The sequence below is a fragment of the Nipponia nippon genome, unplaced genomic scaffold (assembly GCF_047370975.1).
Source record: "Nipponia nippon isolate SJK-2023a ecotype South Korea unplaced genomic scaffold, ASM4737097v1 scaffold_1, whole genome shotgun sequence".
Lineage (NCBI taxonomy): Eukaryota > Metazoa > Chordata > Aves > Pelecaniformes > Threskiornithidae > Nipponia > Nipponia nippon.
Window position 1 is genome coordinate 52,175,019 of NW_028262290.1, and position 17,622 is coordinate 52,192,640.

At 43.8% G+C, this 17,622-nt stretch overlaps 1 protein-coding gene across 3 annotated transcripts in view; it reads right to left on the minus strand.

Moving 5' to 3' along the window:
* Positions 1-17,622, minus strand: part of GREB1L (GREB1 like retinoic acid receptor coactivator) — a 142,405-nt gene that overhangs the window by 374 nt on the left and 124,409 nt on the right. For all 3 annotated transcript variants that reach the window (XM_087755218.1, XM_087755225.1, XM_087755208.1), the window contains 11 exons: positions 16,968-17,530; positions 16,371-16,473; positions 11,965-12,120; positions 11,622-11,761; positions 9,755-9,916; positions 9,218-9,422; positions 8,346-8,511; positions 7,161-7,388; positions 3,773-3,914; positions 2,454-2,654; positions 1,092-1,230 (listed from right to left, as the gene is read on the minus strand). In XM_087755218.1, the coding sequence (XP_087611344.1) occupies positions 1,092-1,230; positions 2,454-2,654; positions 3,773-3,914; positions 7,161-7,388; positions 8,346-8,511; positions 9,218-9,422; positions 9,755-9,916; positions 11,622-11,761; positions 11,965-12,120; positions 16,371-16,473; positions 16,968-17,530 (2,205 nt within the window). The remainder of the gene's footprint in view (positions 1-1,091; positions 1,231-2,453; positions 2,655-3,772; positions 3,915-7,160; positions 7,389-8,345; positions 8,512-9,217; positions 9,423-9,754; positions 9,917-11,621; positions 11,762-11,964; positions 12,121-16,370; positions 16,474-16,967; positions 17,531-17,622) is intronic.

The window sequence follows — 17,622 nt, forward strand, 5'->3', positions numbered from 1 at the left end:
GCACGGACAGGGAGAAGCAAGCGTGGCGTGGGGCCTGCTCTCTATCACAGGACGTTGCTGCCTGACTGCTCTTGGTATCGTCAGCCATAGCAGAGAGAACGTTAACTTAAATCCAAGACCCTTAAATCACTACTGATAATTTATGCCAAAAGAATAAAGCCTACTTTTTGTTTGTTTGTTTGTTTCACGGGACATTTGGGTTTGTACGAGGTCAATGACGAAACTCCACTAAGCCAAACCACAGGTAGTCCCGCAACTGACTCCTGAGAAAGTCTGCTATAACCTCCCTGAAGTATGAGAGCTCCCCTTGGTAAAGCACTGTAAGAGGAATAACAAACCAAATCCCTAATTTCCCCGGCTTAACAAACTTGCAGGCTTCCTTCCACCGGGTGTTACCAGGCTGCGCGGTCACTTAACGAGCAGGAGAGCTGGGCGCCTTCGGGGCTTTCTCTGTTCTGTGCTGCAGCCCCCACACCTGGCACAGGGAAAGTTCAGGTCCAGACCCCTCCTCTGCTCGATTCGAGCAGGGGAAGGCCCTTCCTACCAGGCATCCGCCGCTATTTGTTAGCATTAAGATAAAATGATGAAGAAAGATTTTGGTGAGGTTTATAAAGTTCTGGTGGGGGCAGACCTCATCATCCTCCAGCTAAGACCTGCCCCGATCTACAGTACTGAATATTTATTGCCATTCTAGACAGATAACTAGAGCAGAATTTCTCTTTCTCAGTAACACCTATGCTCTAAACCCTCAAGTTGTGGACTGCACGAGTCACTGACTGATTTCCACGTATCCTTGTTTTTCTGAACCTATTTCCATTTGATGGCACTTTAAAATACTTTAATGAATGTAATTTATCACAGTTTAGTGAAGGTTCAATTACTCACACTTAACTACCAACAGGAATAGAAGTTTTATACCCTCCCAAAAGAAACTCTCCATCTACTTCTTTTGAAAACGATGGCAGCACTAACTGTGAAAATACTGGAGCTGTTTAACGAAGCTGGTTATTCCTCTACCTTTCCCTTTCCCTCCCTGCCGTTGCTTGGCAGGATAGCACCCGGGATGCCCAGCAGAGCAATGAGATGATTACCTTTCAGAAACCTGAACCGCTTGAGGAGGTCTGCACCGACGAAGGAGTCGCAGAGATAGAGCAGAAGTCCGCTGAAGAACACCCCTTCGCAGTTGACGTTGACTGAGTGCGGGCGGGAACTAACATAGCATATAGCCACCTGAAACAGAAGGGGAAAAGAAAGGAAGCGCTTCTGTGTTAGAAAATGCCTAGGTAAGGCTTTAAGTGGAAAGGAATACAACTTAGTGACAACAGGTGAGTCAGCTGGTGCTGGTAAAAATACAACCCAACAAAAACGCACGACTGAGCAAACTTCCCCTAGGAAATCACACACGGGACAAACTTCTAGGTTCAGATTTGGTCACCAAGTCTGCAATACGTAATTTCAGGGCTCTCCATAATTCAGTTTGATTTTCTGCTTCTCTGTGAATTACCTGCTTATAACGACGGTTAAGATTATTCAGGTTGTTCTAATGAGGATACATTTGTCAAACACAGTAAGCAGTTCCACGGGTACTGAAACTGCTGAAGCTTGAGCTCCTCTGCGCTGGCGCTTGTCTTCTCTTGCTGACCGCAAGCATCAGCTAAGTGGTTCCCAGCACTGGGGCCCTCCTGTGTTTCAGTGCCGCGATGGCTGTTGCCTGGCAAAGGGTTTCTCCTCTATCTTGCCACTGACCTCCATAAAATTTCTCAGAACAAAACCCTTGTTAGACTTTCACCCTGCTTCAGACCAGTTCAAACTGACCAATGGGTTCAAAAGTTCTGATCTCCCTGCCTACGGACATCTCAGACATACTTGCAAAACCCTCGTTTCCCTAGAAACCCAGGTTCATAAAAAGAAAAGCATCTAAAAGGAGAGCTGTATTACAAAGGATGAGCTTTGTCCATCAGTGAAGCAAGCCACCAGACAAGGGTCGTATCAGAAACTCTCTCGGCCAAAACAAGTTTGTTGCAAGGACAAATCGAACACAGATAATCAAAAGCTGTATGACAGGACAGTGATGTAAAAAATTTTGTGGATAGTTTTTGTACGGACTAGGCAGCACACCACGTTCTGTCAGGAATGGCATCACTTTCGGGTGTTTGCTTCATATGAAATATTATTTCAGACAGACACGCCCAATTCCTTTGCAAATCACATCAATCCATCACAGACCTCTGGTCTCTACCCACACCAGCCAGCTAGGAGGCTTTAGCACCAGCTCTTCCAGCGGAGTTGGTCCTTTAGCTCCAACAGCAGAGTCTCACTGTTTGAGAGCAAAGTCTTCAAACACTACCCTTGATGCCGAGGGTTCATAAAAGAAGGGGCTTTCAACACAAGAAAGATGTTGAAGTAAAGGTTTGCATTTACTTGTCCCCATTATCCCGGCAAATATTTTGTACCTCGAGCCCGATGTTCAGGTAGCAGTCAATGGCCAATACCGGGTTCTTGAAGTTGTGAATGGCCTTGGGGAAGAGTTTGTACGTAGCGTGTTGAAGGAACTTCTCCAGGAGGAACTGAGACGGGGCTGCCAACAACGTGTGCTCACTGTCAGGGGCACAGACGTACTGAAGAGGCATTATTGGTGCCAGGCTGTCTGAAACCTGCAATGGAACCAGGGGGAGCCCTTTTTAACCCACCTACTCAGTGTGTCTTCTCTGCAGGAGTTCCTCTAGCTGGGGAAGGGGTCACCATGACAGGGCAGGTAAGAGAGAGAAAGCTGGGGGAAAGAATCAAAAATCCCTACCCAATTTTGACATAGCACCACAGCACAGAAATAAATGAATGAATTGTTCTGTGGTTGCTAAGTACTTCTGTGGGTATCGGCTCGCCTAAAGAAGGGACGTAAAGTTGGGAGTTCAAGTTGTCACAATGCCCTTTATCCTGCCTTACTCCTCGGCAGTGTAGGAAATGACATCCTCATGTGGAGTCATCCACAGAAAACTTTTTCTATGGAGTTTTCTCATAGGCCAGTCCATCACTACGGATTCCACTGCAACCACAAGAAAAGGAAAATTCTGAAAATGACCCCCCAAAATACTGAAACCTGGGGTTTAGTCAGTTAAATCTGAAATACAGGGGTTAGTTTTTAAGAGAGGGATGGTGTGGGGTGTGTTTAAAACCACCAGGAACGCAAATGATAAGATTCCTAGATTAAAAACCAACCTTTGAAATACACCTCCATGTAAAGACGGCACAGGTGTAACATACTCTGCATAAAATATTTGGTATCCCCACACCATTTTTGTAAATACTTGGATTTCCTCGGTGGATTTCAGAAGGCTGCAAATTTCAGTGCCTTTCCTCAGGTCTCTTTTTGTCAGCAAGTGCAAGGACTGAAAGTCAACACAAACCAGCAAACACTGGAAGCTAGTGGCTGTGTTAAAATTATTTAAACTAGTCCAGTACCGCTTGCCTTCTTGTGATCAGAGTGTATGTCTGCAAATTCTTCTTCCATCAGAGATACTCGTGAACAGCTAGACAAAACTCTTCCCAATCCCAGTCCATCTTCTAACAGATTAGGAGGATTACTGTTAATAATTTATAATTAGCAAAATAGTTATTATTTTCTGTTTCTGATGTGGCAGCCCTACCGTGGAGTAGGCCATTAATGTCAAATAAGCACTAGATAAATCTAAAGGGCTAGAGAATTCATTCTTTCTAGGGGAAATTGGTCCTGATTTTACCCTTTATGTATGATGGAGCATACATCCACACTCACCATGATTTTTGGCTTAACGACAAAGTCCTTTTGTCCTCCAACCTGAATATGCTTCTTCATGACACTGAAGTTGTTGAAGCGGCAGATGAGCAGGCCGCTGCTGTTCGTCCGCAGGTTAAAATCTACATCTTCACAGAAATACCTGGACGTTAAACACAAGATCACTAAACCAGCTGTGTGGCTGCCGTGTGCGAGCAAGCATTCACACACCCGCTGCTGAAATGCACCGGAACGGGTTCAGTAGAGGTTTTTGGAGACCATCTGATATGGTGCCGATACAAATTCTCTACGCGACTCTAAAGACTCATTCCTTCAATGTGCTCCTGGTGTAGGAAAGCAACTTCTGGTCATCTTAGGATCAAACAAGTCTTCACTTTTCAGTGCATCGGTATGTTTCTCCCCCATACCAAGTCTAGTTAGCCCTCTCATCCTCATCATGTACTGGCATCAATCATTTCTTCCCCATCTTTTCCATTTTGGTTTTTTTTTTTCCTTTTTAGTTCTTTTTTTTGTATATATTTTAGAACTGAGAGAAGCTCTGCAGTGACCAACCTCCATTTCGGAACAAGCCAGTCCTATATGACATATTTTTTGATGAACTGGAATCAGGGGATAAACGTGGCTTTGACAAATGTCTGGCTAGTGGAGACAAAGCAGCTGAGAAGTAACATTTATCCTGCGCTATTTATGATGTAATTGCTCACTTCTGCGGGCTGATTCCCATCTCATGATTCAACCAGCCAGAGAACGTGAAATCAAGAACTCTGGAAGCCACATCAGACCCCAGCTTGCACTGACAGGCTACGATTCTTTATTCAAATACCCGGGATCCCTGAAAACAGCAGGAGGAGACCAGGGTGAGATGCACCAGGGACAGGCTGTGGCTAGCAGAGACAGGGTTTATTCTAAACTCACTTGGCCAGGGAGGGGGGAATTGGATAGTGCTTCAGCCTGTGATGAAAACTAGAGATAAAGCCTCATGATAACAGTGCTTTATTGCAAATGTTTTAGGATGGAGTTGGGTGAGGAGGAGGGCAAAAAAAGGAAGGAAATAGTGGAAAGTTAGTTATTCATCTGTTTTTACTGCAAACCCAAGTGGTAATAGGGAGGATAGCTGTCTCTGAAGGAAACACAAGGAATCCCTCCTCATAGCATTTGACATAGCAATGGCTCAGCCATTACCTATACTCTTGTTCTTAGTCATGCAAGAAGCTCCTGGCTCTTACAAAGGCACTCTGGAAGCTCCACACTCTTCCTGCGACTGATGTAATATTGGTTTCTTTCTTCTGTTTTTGGTCTCGCGGTTACTTATTTCTCCTGAAGTTTCTTCTTTCCCCCCTGCCTTTTCAGTCCTCTGTAGCTCTCCCTTGCCCTTGCCTGTCTCTCCCACTTCTTTTGGCTGACGGTAAGTTTATTTTGATGCCTTATTCATTCAGATGCAACATATTTTATTTTATTGTGGTATTTTATTTTTGTGATTGCGTGCTCATTACCTTAGACAGGATCTTTCTATTTATCTCGACAGCATTTAGAAATATGGTGACAAGATTCTTATCATGTATATATATCAGTGACAAAAGGAGGGCCAGGGAGAATCTCCCTCCTTTGTTGGATGCAGAGGGAAACATTGCCATGAAGGATGAGGAGAAGGCCGAGGTACTTAATGCCTTCTTTGCCTCAGTCTTTAATAGTCAGACTGGTCATCCTCAGGGTTTTCAGGCCCCTGAGCTGGGAGATGGAGATAGGATGCAGAATGAAGCCCCAGCTGTCGAAGAGGTGGCAGTCACTGACCTGCTCCTCCACCTGGGTGCCCAAAAGTCTATGGGGCCAGACGGGATCCACCCGAGGATAGTGAGGGAGCTGGCAGAGGAGCTTGCCAAGCCACTCTCCATTATTTATCAGCAGTCCTGGTCAACTGGGGAGGTCCCAGATGACTGGAAGTTAGCTAATGTGACACCCATCTACAAGAAGGGTCGGAAGGAGGATCCAGGGAACTACAGGGCTGTCAGCCTGACCTCGGTGCCAGGAAAGGTCATGGAGTAGATCATCCTGAGTGCCATTACGCGGCACGTACGGGACAACCGGGGGATCAAGCTCAGCCAGCATGGGTTCATGAAAGGGAGGTCCTGCTTCACTAACGTGGTCTTCTATGACAAGGTGACCCGCTTAGTGGATGAGGGGAAGGCTGTGGATGTTTTCTACTTGGACTTTAGTAAGGCCTTTGACACTGTCTCCCACAGCATTCTCCTGGAGAAGCTAGCTGCTCATGCTTGGATAAGCATACTCTCCGCTGGGTTAAAAACTGGCTGGATGGCCGAGCCCAGAGAGTGGTGGTAAACGGAGTCAAATCCAGTTGGTGGACGGTCACGAGTGGTGTTCCCCAGGGCTCAGTGTTGGGGCCGGTCCTGTTCAATATCTTTATCGATGATCTGGATGAGGGGATCGAGTGCACCCTCAGTAAGTTTGCAGATGATACCAAGTTGGGTGGAAGTGTCGATCTGCTGGAGGGCAGGAAGGCCCTGCAGAGGGACCTGGACAGGCTGGACCAATGGGCCAGGGCCAACTGCACGAGATTCAACAAGGCTCAGTGCCGGGTCCTGCACTTGGGTCACAACAAGCCCATGCAACGCTACAGGCTGGGGGAGGAGTGGCTGGAGAGCTGCCTGGCAGAAAAGGACCTGGGGGTGTTGGTTGACAGCCGCCTGAATATGAGCCAGCAGTGTGCCCAGGTGGCCAAGAGGGCCAATGGCATCCTGGCCTGTATCAGGAATAGTGTGGCCAGCAGGACCAGGGAGGCGATAGTGCCCCTGTACTTGGCACTGGTGAGGCCGCACCTCGAGTACTGTGTTCAGTTTTGGGCCCCTCACTACAAGAAGGACATCGAGGTGCTGGAGCGTGTCCAAAGAAGGGCAACGAAGCTGGTGAAGGGTCTGGAGCACAAGTCTTACGAAGAGCGGCTGAGGGAGCTGGGGTTGTTTAGTCTGGAGAAGAGGAGGCTGAGGGGAGACCTTATTGCTCTCCACAACTACCTGAAAGAAGGTTGTAGCGAGGTGGGGGTCGGTCTCTTCTCCCCAGTAACAAGCGACAGGACGAGAGGAAACGGCCTCAAGCTGCGCCAAGGGAGGTTTAGGTTGGATATTAGGAAAAACTTCCTCACCGAAAGGGTTGTCAAGCACTGGAACAGGCTGCCCAGGGAAGTGGTTGAGTCCCCATCCCTGGAGGTATTTAAAAGATGAGTAGACGTGGCGCTTAGGAACATGGTTTAGCGGTGGACTTAGCAGTGTTAGGTTAACGGTTGGACTTGATGGTCTTAAGGGTCTTTTCCAACCTTAACGATTCTATGATTCTATGTCAGCATATTATTTTACCACATACATATATTGCCTACCTGTTTAGATCATATTGCACATTCTGGGTCAGGTCTATGTTGAGCAGTATAAAATCACGCACGTGGCACCTGGAGAATGGAGCCTTTGCTTTCCTGGCATTCAGTTTGCTGTTCCATTTCTGAACACCCAATATTGCATAATGAACAATTTTGGGGGTGGCTTCAATGTGCTGGAGGATGCTCTTCAGAGACACATTCTTGCTGGAACCCCCAGGCTCCAGGGACTGGCTGCAAAACATGATCATACACAACATACAAACACGGCTTATTATTTCTATATAACATACACTGCATATATATATACACACACACATATATGTGTACACAGAGGACCAAGAAATTCCATTAACAATTGAGAGTGTTTACTCTAGATGCTGTAAAAATATATACATAAATGCAGACTTTTTAATCAAGAGCCAACTAATCTTATCCCATCAATTTAGTCATTATAAGAAAATGGGCCTTTCAGGAGAATAAGGTCTTACACAGCAATTTAGAAAGGGAAAAGGAATTGCCTTATGCACCATGTCTGGAAGGCTATTTTCTCCATAATGGACAGCATAAGCGCTGAGAAGAGCAAGAGCTTAATGCCTTCTAAAAAGCTAAAGTTCCCAAAATAAACTGTTTTCATTGAGAAACATAAATTGAATCAAAACAAATCAGGGAAGTAACATATTGAGAAATCACCCAAATAGTCACTAAAAGCAAGAGTGGCTTTAGGCAAAGAACAAGCAAAAGCAGAGGTCTGTTGATGGTACTGACTGTGGGACACAGATGTCAGGGTAGAGCTAGGTGCAAGTATTCAACAGCAGGAGGTTGGATGTTGATGGTCAGCAAGACAAACCTACAGCTTTCCTACTGCTCTGAGTGAAAGAGCTGATGTTTTCCCTTTTAGACAATATATCTAATGTCCAAGTGAACAGTTCCTGGGCTATCTGAATAATAATTGCGTGAATAATGACCTCTGTGAGGCCCTTTGGACAGGCGGCCTGGTATTATTACATCAAGGCCACTGCCGAAAGCTTAGAAATATTTTGAATATGTTACCAGCAGCTCCAGCTGCCCAACTTTTCCAGTTGTCTGGTCTTTCATCCCTGTCAGATGCTAGAAATGAGCCTAAGTTGCAGGTCTGCTGCTGTCTGTGCTGGGTTAGTGCAGGGACCCCAGCACTAGGTGGTTACTTACCTCGACTGTTCGTGGACACTGTGCATGTTCCACAAGACGCAGGAGTCATCCATGACCACGATGAACGGCCACACGCACTGGCGCTTGACTCCCAGTTCCTCCAAGCGGTTTCGTTCCAGTTCCAGATTGTGGTAGGAAAGTTCCTTAATAAGAAACCTGGCAGCACCTGAGATAATACCATAAAGAAGACATAGAGGTCTTTATTAGACTTTATCACTCTCTCTTCCCAGAGAATGGCTATACAAACATCTGCAGTCATTACCCTTTATGAACTTAGTGCTCACAACATCTTAGTTTAAAAATAAATCAATATGTCCTTTTTTCAGTGTGAGTAAATCTAAAAGGCGGATACAAAGAAGACTGGACCTTTTAAGAGAATCTGCAGAACAGGATTTTGTGGGCATTAATAAAGTAACTTGAACCGGGAAGGGGCTGAGATTCTAAAACTGAAGCTACTTAAAACTTCTTGCAGGAAAAACTCAGCATCCATGAAAACAAAGTCCAAAGTTCAAGCCCCCAGTGTTCAGCTGCAGTTAATATTTAGCTTCTGCTAACTAAAAAAGTTGCAATTTGAAAAATCATGTGTAAAATGTCTAGAATGAACATTCACACAGCTGGGCTGAGTAAAACGAGTGAATACAACCTATAAAACTTCAGATTTTAAATTGAGAAGGCAGTGATCAATACAAACATATATTCCATGGCCGTAACAGCAGTTGTTACACGTTATTGTATTTTGCACAGATATTGCTGCTATTATCACAGCATGAACATGAGGAGCTGCTGCAATGTTTCCTTCAACAACGTGATCCACATACTGTCCAACACGGATTTTGGTATCTCCACAGTAATGCACTGATGGTGTTTCTTACCAACGCCAGCATTGTTGAACATGCCTGGCAGGACAAGCATGATGTGGTTGGGCCAGTATTTACGGTAGAGTGGCATTTCATACTCTTTGACTACAAGGAGGTGAAGGTGGCTGACGCCTTCCATGGCATGGTAGAGGTTCAAGAGGCCGTGTTCATGACGTCCACTTGATGGAGTGAAGATAGGACTCTTGACTGCATTCAAATTCTGCTGGAACAGGAGATATTTTGGCAACATTAGGTAAAAAGCAGATTATTCCTGACATGGATTTTTATTTATTTATTGTTTATACTGGATTTTAAGATTATTGATCATTGCAACACATATGAATTGGACACTAGGAATGCAAAAAGAGATGATTGTCCTCAATAACTCCAGTTCTAAGGACAGTCAGGCAAGAACTATGCAAAGGACTTTTTAAAACAAAAAGAAAACATAAAAAAAAGCCCCAGCCAACCACCACTGATTTGCAAATGTACGTCAAGATGACTGCATTCAGCATTATGTAGTCAGCAGATGGATAAAAGCCACACACGCACCTTGTCAGAAACAAGTGGGAGACGCATGCTTTCTAGATGTTTTCCCTGCTTGCTGAAGACAAAATGGTTCTCTTTGGACTTGGGGATTATAAAATGCAGTTGAACCTCTTCTCCTAGCATCGAGGATGAAAACGTGAATGCATGCAGAGTGGAGTCAGATATCTGTACACAACGAAAAAAGTGGAAGAAAGATTTGCAAGCAGGAGTATATGGCAACCTGCTCTTGCAGTCACAATACTGGAAGGCACCAGAGAAGAACATCCAGAACATCCTCTTTCAGTAACTGAAGTTAACTCTATTATAGTCTCATGTTCCTCTACCATAAGCCACATTACTTAGGCATGTAACTTGCCTTGCTATTAAGACAATCGGCATTCTGTACCAGTAATGATCTTTGACCCAACAGGACTCTTCTGAAGTCCACTTGAGCTGGAAATCATTTATCAATATAAGAAGTAAAAAATACATATACTAGGAAACAAAGTGTCCAAATAAATTTTCCCAAAAGATTCAAAGAGCAGTGCAGCATGTGGGTGCGCCTCCACAGCAAAACGCACTGCCATTCAGACACCTCAGCAGCAGCATGGCTGCATTAGTATTGTATTTTTCCTGTGGCAATACTCTTCTAAGCAGCTAGGTAACCAAGGCAGACCACACCATTCACAAGGCTATGAAGAATTTGGGTGAGCTTAAGCTTGCACAGTGCTTCACTGAACCATGTTAAGTGTATACAAAGTGCCTACGTATCTGATGAGATTTCATCCTACAGAAGCATCTGTCTTACTACAAGGTCAAATCTTTACTCTTAGCAGTCATCTTTCTATAATTTTTACTAAAGACTATCAGCCTAAGTAAAGGTGAAAAATGAAAGGGGCTTTATTTAGGTTCTGTTAAAGCATTGAAGAATCTCTCTCCCTTCATAATGCCTGCTATCCGATGACTCCCCTTTGGGCGTGTAATTTCTCAGAGTTCAATTATCTTAATTCTGTATGCACAACTCACACTTGCACATACAAGTAGATATTTATATTTATTACTAGTCGTTATGTTTGACCACATGCACAAAGACGAGTGGAGGGAACAACAGACGTCCTTTGGGAGGATTTGCTTGTGTCAATGTACTTAATGAAGCATGAGGTTTAAATCAGACCTGCTGGTGCTGCTCCAAGGTAACTGACACTGTACATTCCCAGGTCAGTGTGTCTATGCTGTGTTTGGTTAATAGCAAGCTGTTGGAAAAGATTAGCAAGCAAGGAAAGAACGATTTGAGATGACAAACCTCCAAGTAAAGTATCGGTGGTAGTTAAGAAATAACGTCTGAGCTATTAACCAGGAATAATCTTACCTGACAGTCTCCTGTGAGCATAACTGTTTGTTTTAGAGATCAAAAAGTTTTTAACTAAACAGTTAAAAATGATCATTTTTGTCCAGTGACTCATAAGCTACTGCTGAGAAGCATGCACAGTTACATACAAAGCGGGAGAAGAAGTAGGCCTTCCAGTCTCCCATCATAGGTGTGGATGGCTGGCATTTAGGTAAGAGAAGCATCTCTCTCAATTTTACAGTCCTCTCCCATGAGATACTGCGAACGCTCTGGGCAGGCTGAATAATGCTTTGGCTTGAGACAACTAGTCACAATATTCACCCTTTGTCAGAGGCAGCTGGAGAGGAGAACTGCTCATGCAGAACGCAGCAGACACAGTTGATGCTCCAGGGTCTGTAGCTCAATATCTCCCCTGAGAATGGAAGAATTAAACAATTCCATCTCAGGGAAGGTGAAAGCATGAGTCCTGAGACCAGAGCAGTACGCCTGGAGAGACCGCATTAAAATCAAGGATGCAGTTTACCCCTGGACCTCGACACCAACCTGTGTGGCAGGATTAATGTCCATATACTGATGGCACTGCTCACAGTGATGGAACGTATTGTAAGCTGCGTATTTAGTCAACATCATGGACACAGTCTCCCTTTTCTTAGGTTCCTCTGATTTTGTTTCTTTGCTTGTTTCTATGCACAAAGAAAACAGAAATTTTATGACTGTTAAAAAACAAAAAAACCCCTGTGATCCCAGTAACAATTATAAATAACACACAAATTGTTTTGTTTCATTTCATTTTGGAGACTAAAGGCTCTTGTGAACTCATGCGTTCAATCAAATCAATAAAACCTGATTATCTGTAGGGAAGCAGTCCTAAAAAACCTTTACTTACCTTGTTTCACTCTTGACAGTTGTTCTGTGTATACGGGACTTATAGTTCTATACTTGGGGTCATGTACATTCAGGTCAAAAGACATTTTGCTGAAGATCTCAATATCTGGCCAGCGGTCATTGCTAGACTGAGTAATTTCACTGTTTTCTGTATGACCTGCAACAACACACTTCAGGTAAGCAGTATCAGATACCCACTGAATGGTGTTTACGTGATGTTTGCTGATTTACAGTTGCACAGGAACTCACACAGGTGCACACACACAAAAAGAGACCTCTTTGAACGTCATAAATATTACCAGAATTGAAATTATTATCCACACAAAGCCATTTCAAAGAAATGGCAATTCCTTGGAAAACGTACACAAGCAAGGAAGCCTCATAGGTATCTTTCTGCTCTGCTCCTCATCCAGCTGCTGAGGTACAATTCACTCTGGTTTATGCAGAAAATGCTCAAGTGAACGGTCCTATCTGTGCAGAAGATACAGGTGGAGTCTCAAGCCTCTCTGTCGTTCTGTCTTTAGCACACAAAATGAGGAGCATTGGGTAAACGAGAAGGAAAAGTATCCAAAGGCAGAAGGATGAAAGCAAGGAGAAAGAAGCTGTATAAATTTATGAACTAATAGCTGATGGTACATGATAAAGGCAGTAAAAGACACACTCCTGTTAGAGAATGGGATGTGGCCAGCAAGGATCAACTGGAACTTCTTTGCTTTGATCCAACAGAGGAAAGTCTAAGGTAGAAAATCAAGTGTAAGTCACGGAAACATTAGAAAGCACTGGCCAAAGGCAACAACCTTGGACTGCAGCTTGAACATGAGTCGACTCAGTTTAAAATGAGGTGGAAGAACACACAAAAGTAGGTGTGTAACTGAGGTTATTGATTTCAGAAAAGCAAACTCAGATGAAACGAAGGCTGGATTTACAGACAAGCACGTGTTCACCCTACCCAGACTGACCCAGTAGGATGCGAGCCAGCGGCAGTTTAGAGGCCATTAACCTCACTGGCACCCTGTCATGCTCAAATTAACATACGCTGCCCGTCAGGTGAGGTGTATTCGTTTGTCCATACAGACAAACCCTGAGAGAGCCGGCTCTGTAAGTCAGCTGGCCTGAGAAAACCAGGGACTTGCCTATGAATGAGACTTGGACTCCTTAGAATCGCAGTTGCCAAACAACCAGTAACCAGCAAAATAAAAACACCAGGAGGAAGGAGCTTCAGAGGGACTGCATCAAAAAGGACACTAAGAATGAACAAAGTCCATGAGGAATGGAAAAAGCTCGATAGCAAATGAGGTTTTGTCTTAAATGTCAACAAGTGTGAGATAAAACAAGCTTTGCCAAATGTAAAGCTGAGGTAGACTTCAGAAAGTGCATGAAAACAAATAACAATGTTCTTTGCTATATCACCTCCATTATATAAATTACATTTTTTAAAATTTTCTTTTTATTTTGATGATTATGTTTTCAAGGGAATAAAAGGTTTACTACAAGCCAAGCTGGAAATAAAACTCTAAAAGCTTGATACACACTCAAAACAGAGAGAAAGAATAATCTCCATGCCAGTTTTCTGAAAGAACAGGTATGTGAAATCAGGCAGGGGCCTGATTTCAATGAAAGCATAGCGCATATATTATCACCATTTAAGAGGAGATACAGTAATCTACGGAGCTCTGGGTCCATTACTTTGACTTTGGTAATATTAAAAACTTGGGGACAGGGAAGGAAATAATTAACGATGTTGAAGTAAATGAAAAACGTAATAAAATGCAACATGGGTTGACCAAAGAAATCTTGTGTTACTTTCATTATACAGCTATGATATATCTATTTCTCTAAACAAAGGAAATGAAACACATCTTATCCTTCTGGACTTAAGTATTTGATATGATACTGTATGACAAATTATTAATACAGCTGAAGAAAATGGAGACAGTGAATGGTTTGTAAATTGAACAAGTTGATTAAACAGAAGATGGCAGCATGTAACATCGTAAGTATAAAGGCAAATGGAGATTACCAGTGAAGTTAAAAGATCAGCAGAGGGGCATACTGTTTAATATTTTCACTAATGTCACCAACTCAAAAAAAACATTGGCTCAAGTTTGCTGGTGGCACACTGTGCCAGTTTTGGCTGGGATACAGTTAATTTTCTTCATAGTAGCTAGTATGGGGCTGTGTTTTGGATTTGTGCTGGAAACAGTGTTGATAACACAGGGATGTTTTAGTTACTGCTGAGCAGTGCTTACACAGAGTCAAGGTCTTTTCTGCTTCTCACCTCACCCCAACCAGCGAGTAGGCTGGGGGTGCACAAGAAGTTGGGGGGGACACGGCTAGGACAGCTGACCCCAACTGACCAAAGGGATATCCCATACCATATGATGTCATGATCAGCATATAAAGCTGGGGGAAGAAGAAGGAAGGGGGGGATGTTCAGAGTGATGGCGTTTGTCTTCGCAAGTAACCGTTACGTGTGATGGAGCCCTGCTTTCCTGGAGATGGCTGAACACCTGCCTACAGGTGGGCAGTAGTGAATGAATTCCTTGTTTTGCTTTGCTTGCGCGTGCGGCTTTTGCTTTACCTATTAAACTGTCTTTATCTCAACCCATGAGTTTTCTCATTTTTACCCTTCTGATTCTCTCCCCAATCCCACCAGGGGGGAGTGAGTGAGAGAGCGGCTGCGGGGTGCTTAGGTACCAGCTGGGGTTAAACCACGACGCCCATTCTGAGATCATTGTCAGTATGGAGAAGGAATCAAAGATGATCCAGAAAGAATTCAACGGCTTTGAAAACTGTAACAACAGAAACTGGATGACATTGAACAGAAAAAAAAAGCTGTATGTACAATCAAGGACTAATAAGAAGCGTTTCTGTAGCAGGTTGGGAGCACCTTGGTTGGAAATGACTGAGTTGCAGAGGAACCCACGAGTACAAGCTATGCATCAGTACCGGTGAAACGGGAGAATGCAAAAGACAAGTGCAATCATAGGTTTCATCAATCATGGGGCTTTCGGTGGGGGAAGGGAAATACACTGGGCTGTTGTACATTGGTTGGTTAAACATTCTGCAGAATACCACATTCACTTCTGGTCCCAGAAGGATAAACTGAAAATAGATGTGCAGGCAAGAGCTACTAAACTGATAAGGAGAACAAAGAGCCTGTCATTTGTGAGGATCCTGTAAGAAGATCCAGGCTACCTAGATGAACATTGAGAGAGGGTAAGATTGCTGCCTGACTACACCGCAGAAGCAAACATCAAAGAAGAGAAAAAGTATTTTAATTTAAATTAATATTTTCTTTCGTCTCAAAGAGAATGTTTGTAATTGGGACAGGAACATCTTTGGGTTGGAGAATAAAATAATATTTTCAATCACCAGAACACTAGGGCTCTGGAAAAGCATTCCAATAGCAGTGGTGGGAGCAAAAAAGCCACAATCAAAAACCCCAAACAAACCCAAACTACTCTTCTGATGGAGTTCCACACATTCCTGGCAGGGGTGTGACACGTTGCTGTGATCACAACAGGCCAGACAGCACGATGCAGAACTTCTCTTACATTTTGATATTTCAACCTAAGTTTCTGGGGTACTTTAGTTCAAATAATGAGAGAATAACAGCCCCCAAATCTCCAAATCAATGGAAAATACATATTTTTTCTTCATTTAACAGCACTCTCTGAGGAGAAATGCAAATTAGTCTTTTCAAAGGTTTGACAAGAACTACATTTTCAGGATGCCAGTCTAATGGTCGTGAGATTTATGCACCACAGTTATCTTCACTACGAGGCCACAGAGTTACGTAAAGAACACCCTGAAGAGGGCTCATTTTTAAAAAGGTTTGTGCATCTCAATGCAAAGTCCTGCCACAGCAGTTAATGGATCTGTGAGATCTGACAAATGAGTGCAAATCCAAAGAGGCTCCCCCTCCCCTTTTTCCTCAGCATAAGATCTGTAAACTGCAGACGGAAGACAGTCTTACTGAAAATTGGTATCTATTTATAATTAAACATAAAAAATAGTGATGTTTTGGCCAGGAATGAGATGTTCCTAAATGTTTTGTCTGCTTAAAAGCAGCCAGTGCTTAAAAACTAGCAAGGAGAGACAACATGGGCAGATGTTGCCCATTTACAGTTTTGTGTTCACTTTCATTTTAGTGCTACTCAAATATATCAATCCAAAATACATTTAATAGTTCTCAGCTAAGCCCAATATAAAATTTATGGTTTTATTCATCTATATTTAAATATATGCAGACACCCGCAGTAAGTCTAGCTACACACTAATGGACAGGACAAGTGGTAGGTGTAATTTTTAGTCTTTCCATAAGCCTAAAAATTTGTCACTGCTGAATAGTATGTAACAGAGCGTCTTTATAATGCGTATTAAGAATGACTACTAAATACTTACTGGCATTAATCTCTTCTTCATCGTACACATCTACTTCCAGCAACCGGATCAGCATGCGGAAGAGAATCCTTAGGAACTGCAAGTATGAGCCAGTCTTTCCCACCTGAGCCAGAGATGGAAAAAAGTCCAAATCCCAACTCAGACTAATACAGAGGAAGGATACGTTTCAGATAAATGCCTTTGGGCTTACTCTATCCTAGCTCTGCCTGAAAACATAACAAAATGTAATATTCCCCATTATGCTGAATAGTATTACAAAACCGATCTGTGAGCAAAATCTGGCCCACAGCCTGTATCACTTTTGTACGCAGGGAGATCAGCAGTAATAACTGCTTCTCTACTGATAGACTCATGGCAATTTTATGCCCAGTGCCATCCACAGGCATTTCATTTAGGCTAAAACATGACACACAGCATCAACCTTCCTCTCCTTACCACTTCCAGCACGGACTCAAGCTTAAAATTTGACTGATTTTTAACCTCGAAACACATCACTGTGTGCAACCTTGCAGGGAGCCTCTACAGTACGATCTGCAGTCCTCATCATCGGTCCTCTCATCCTGCTAATAAGGCAAGAGGAAGGAACTGTTCTCTTACTTGCGGTGGTCCTGTCAAAAGCAGACGCCTGGGGTGAAAACTCCTCGAGCCAGACGTCTCACCCTGGTTGCTGAAGTCCGCATGGTGCTGTCGGGCTGTCGTCCACTGCCTGTAGTAGAGAGACTGCTCTTCACTGTTCATGTCCTTGTGAAGGAGAGGCCTCAGAGAGTTCAGCCAAGACACATCAGCATGAGGCAGGAGGGAAGAGGAAGAAGGCAAATTCCCACTTTTCTGCGAGCTCAGGAGACAGTAGGCAGCTTTCGACAGGATGACGATGCGTGGCAGCGCAGCACGCAGGGCCTTGCTGTCTTTGGCCGAATTGGCAGGCCACCGAAATGTCTGGGAGACCGAAGACAGCGATGATAGTTTTGAAGTGGTGCTGCTCGCCATCTGATTACCCAGGGAGTCGCATTCTTGTTTCAGGGTCTCTCCGGCTGTGAAACTGGGGTAAGTTCCCTCATCTACCGAGCTGTGCGCCACAGTCTGAAAGTTAAGCGACGGTGCTTGCTTCTGAGACTTGTCTGCAGCACTCGAGGAGCTCACGCCATTGTCCGCCAGGGAACCTGGGGAAACAAAGAGCAGTCAATGAACAGATACTGGCCGACAAAAGAAAATCATGAACTCATTTGATCTATGGGACAATCCTAACGTACAA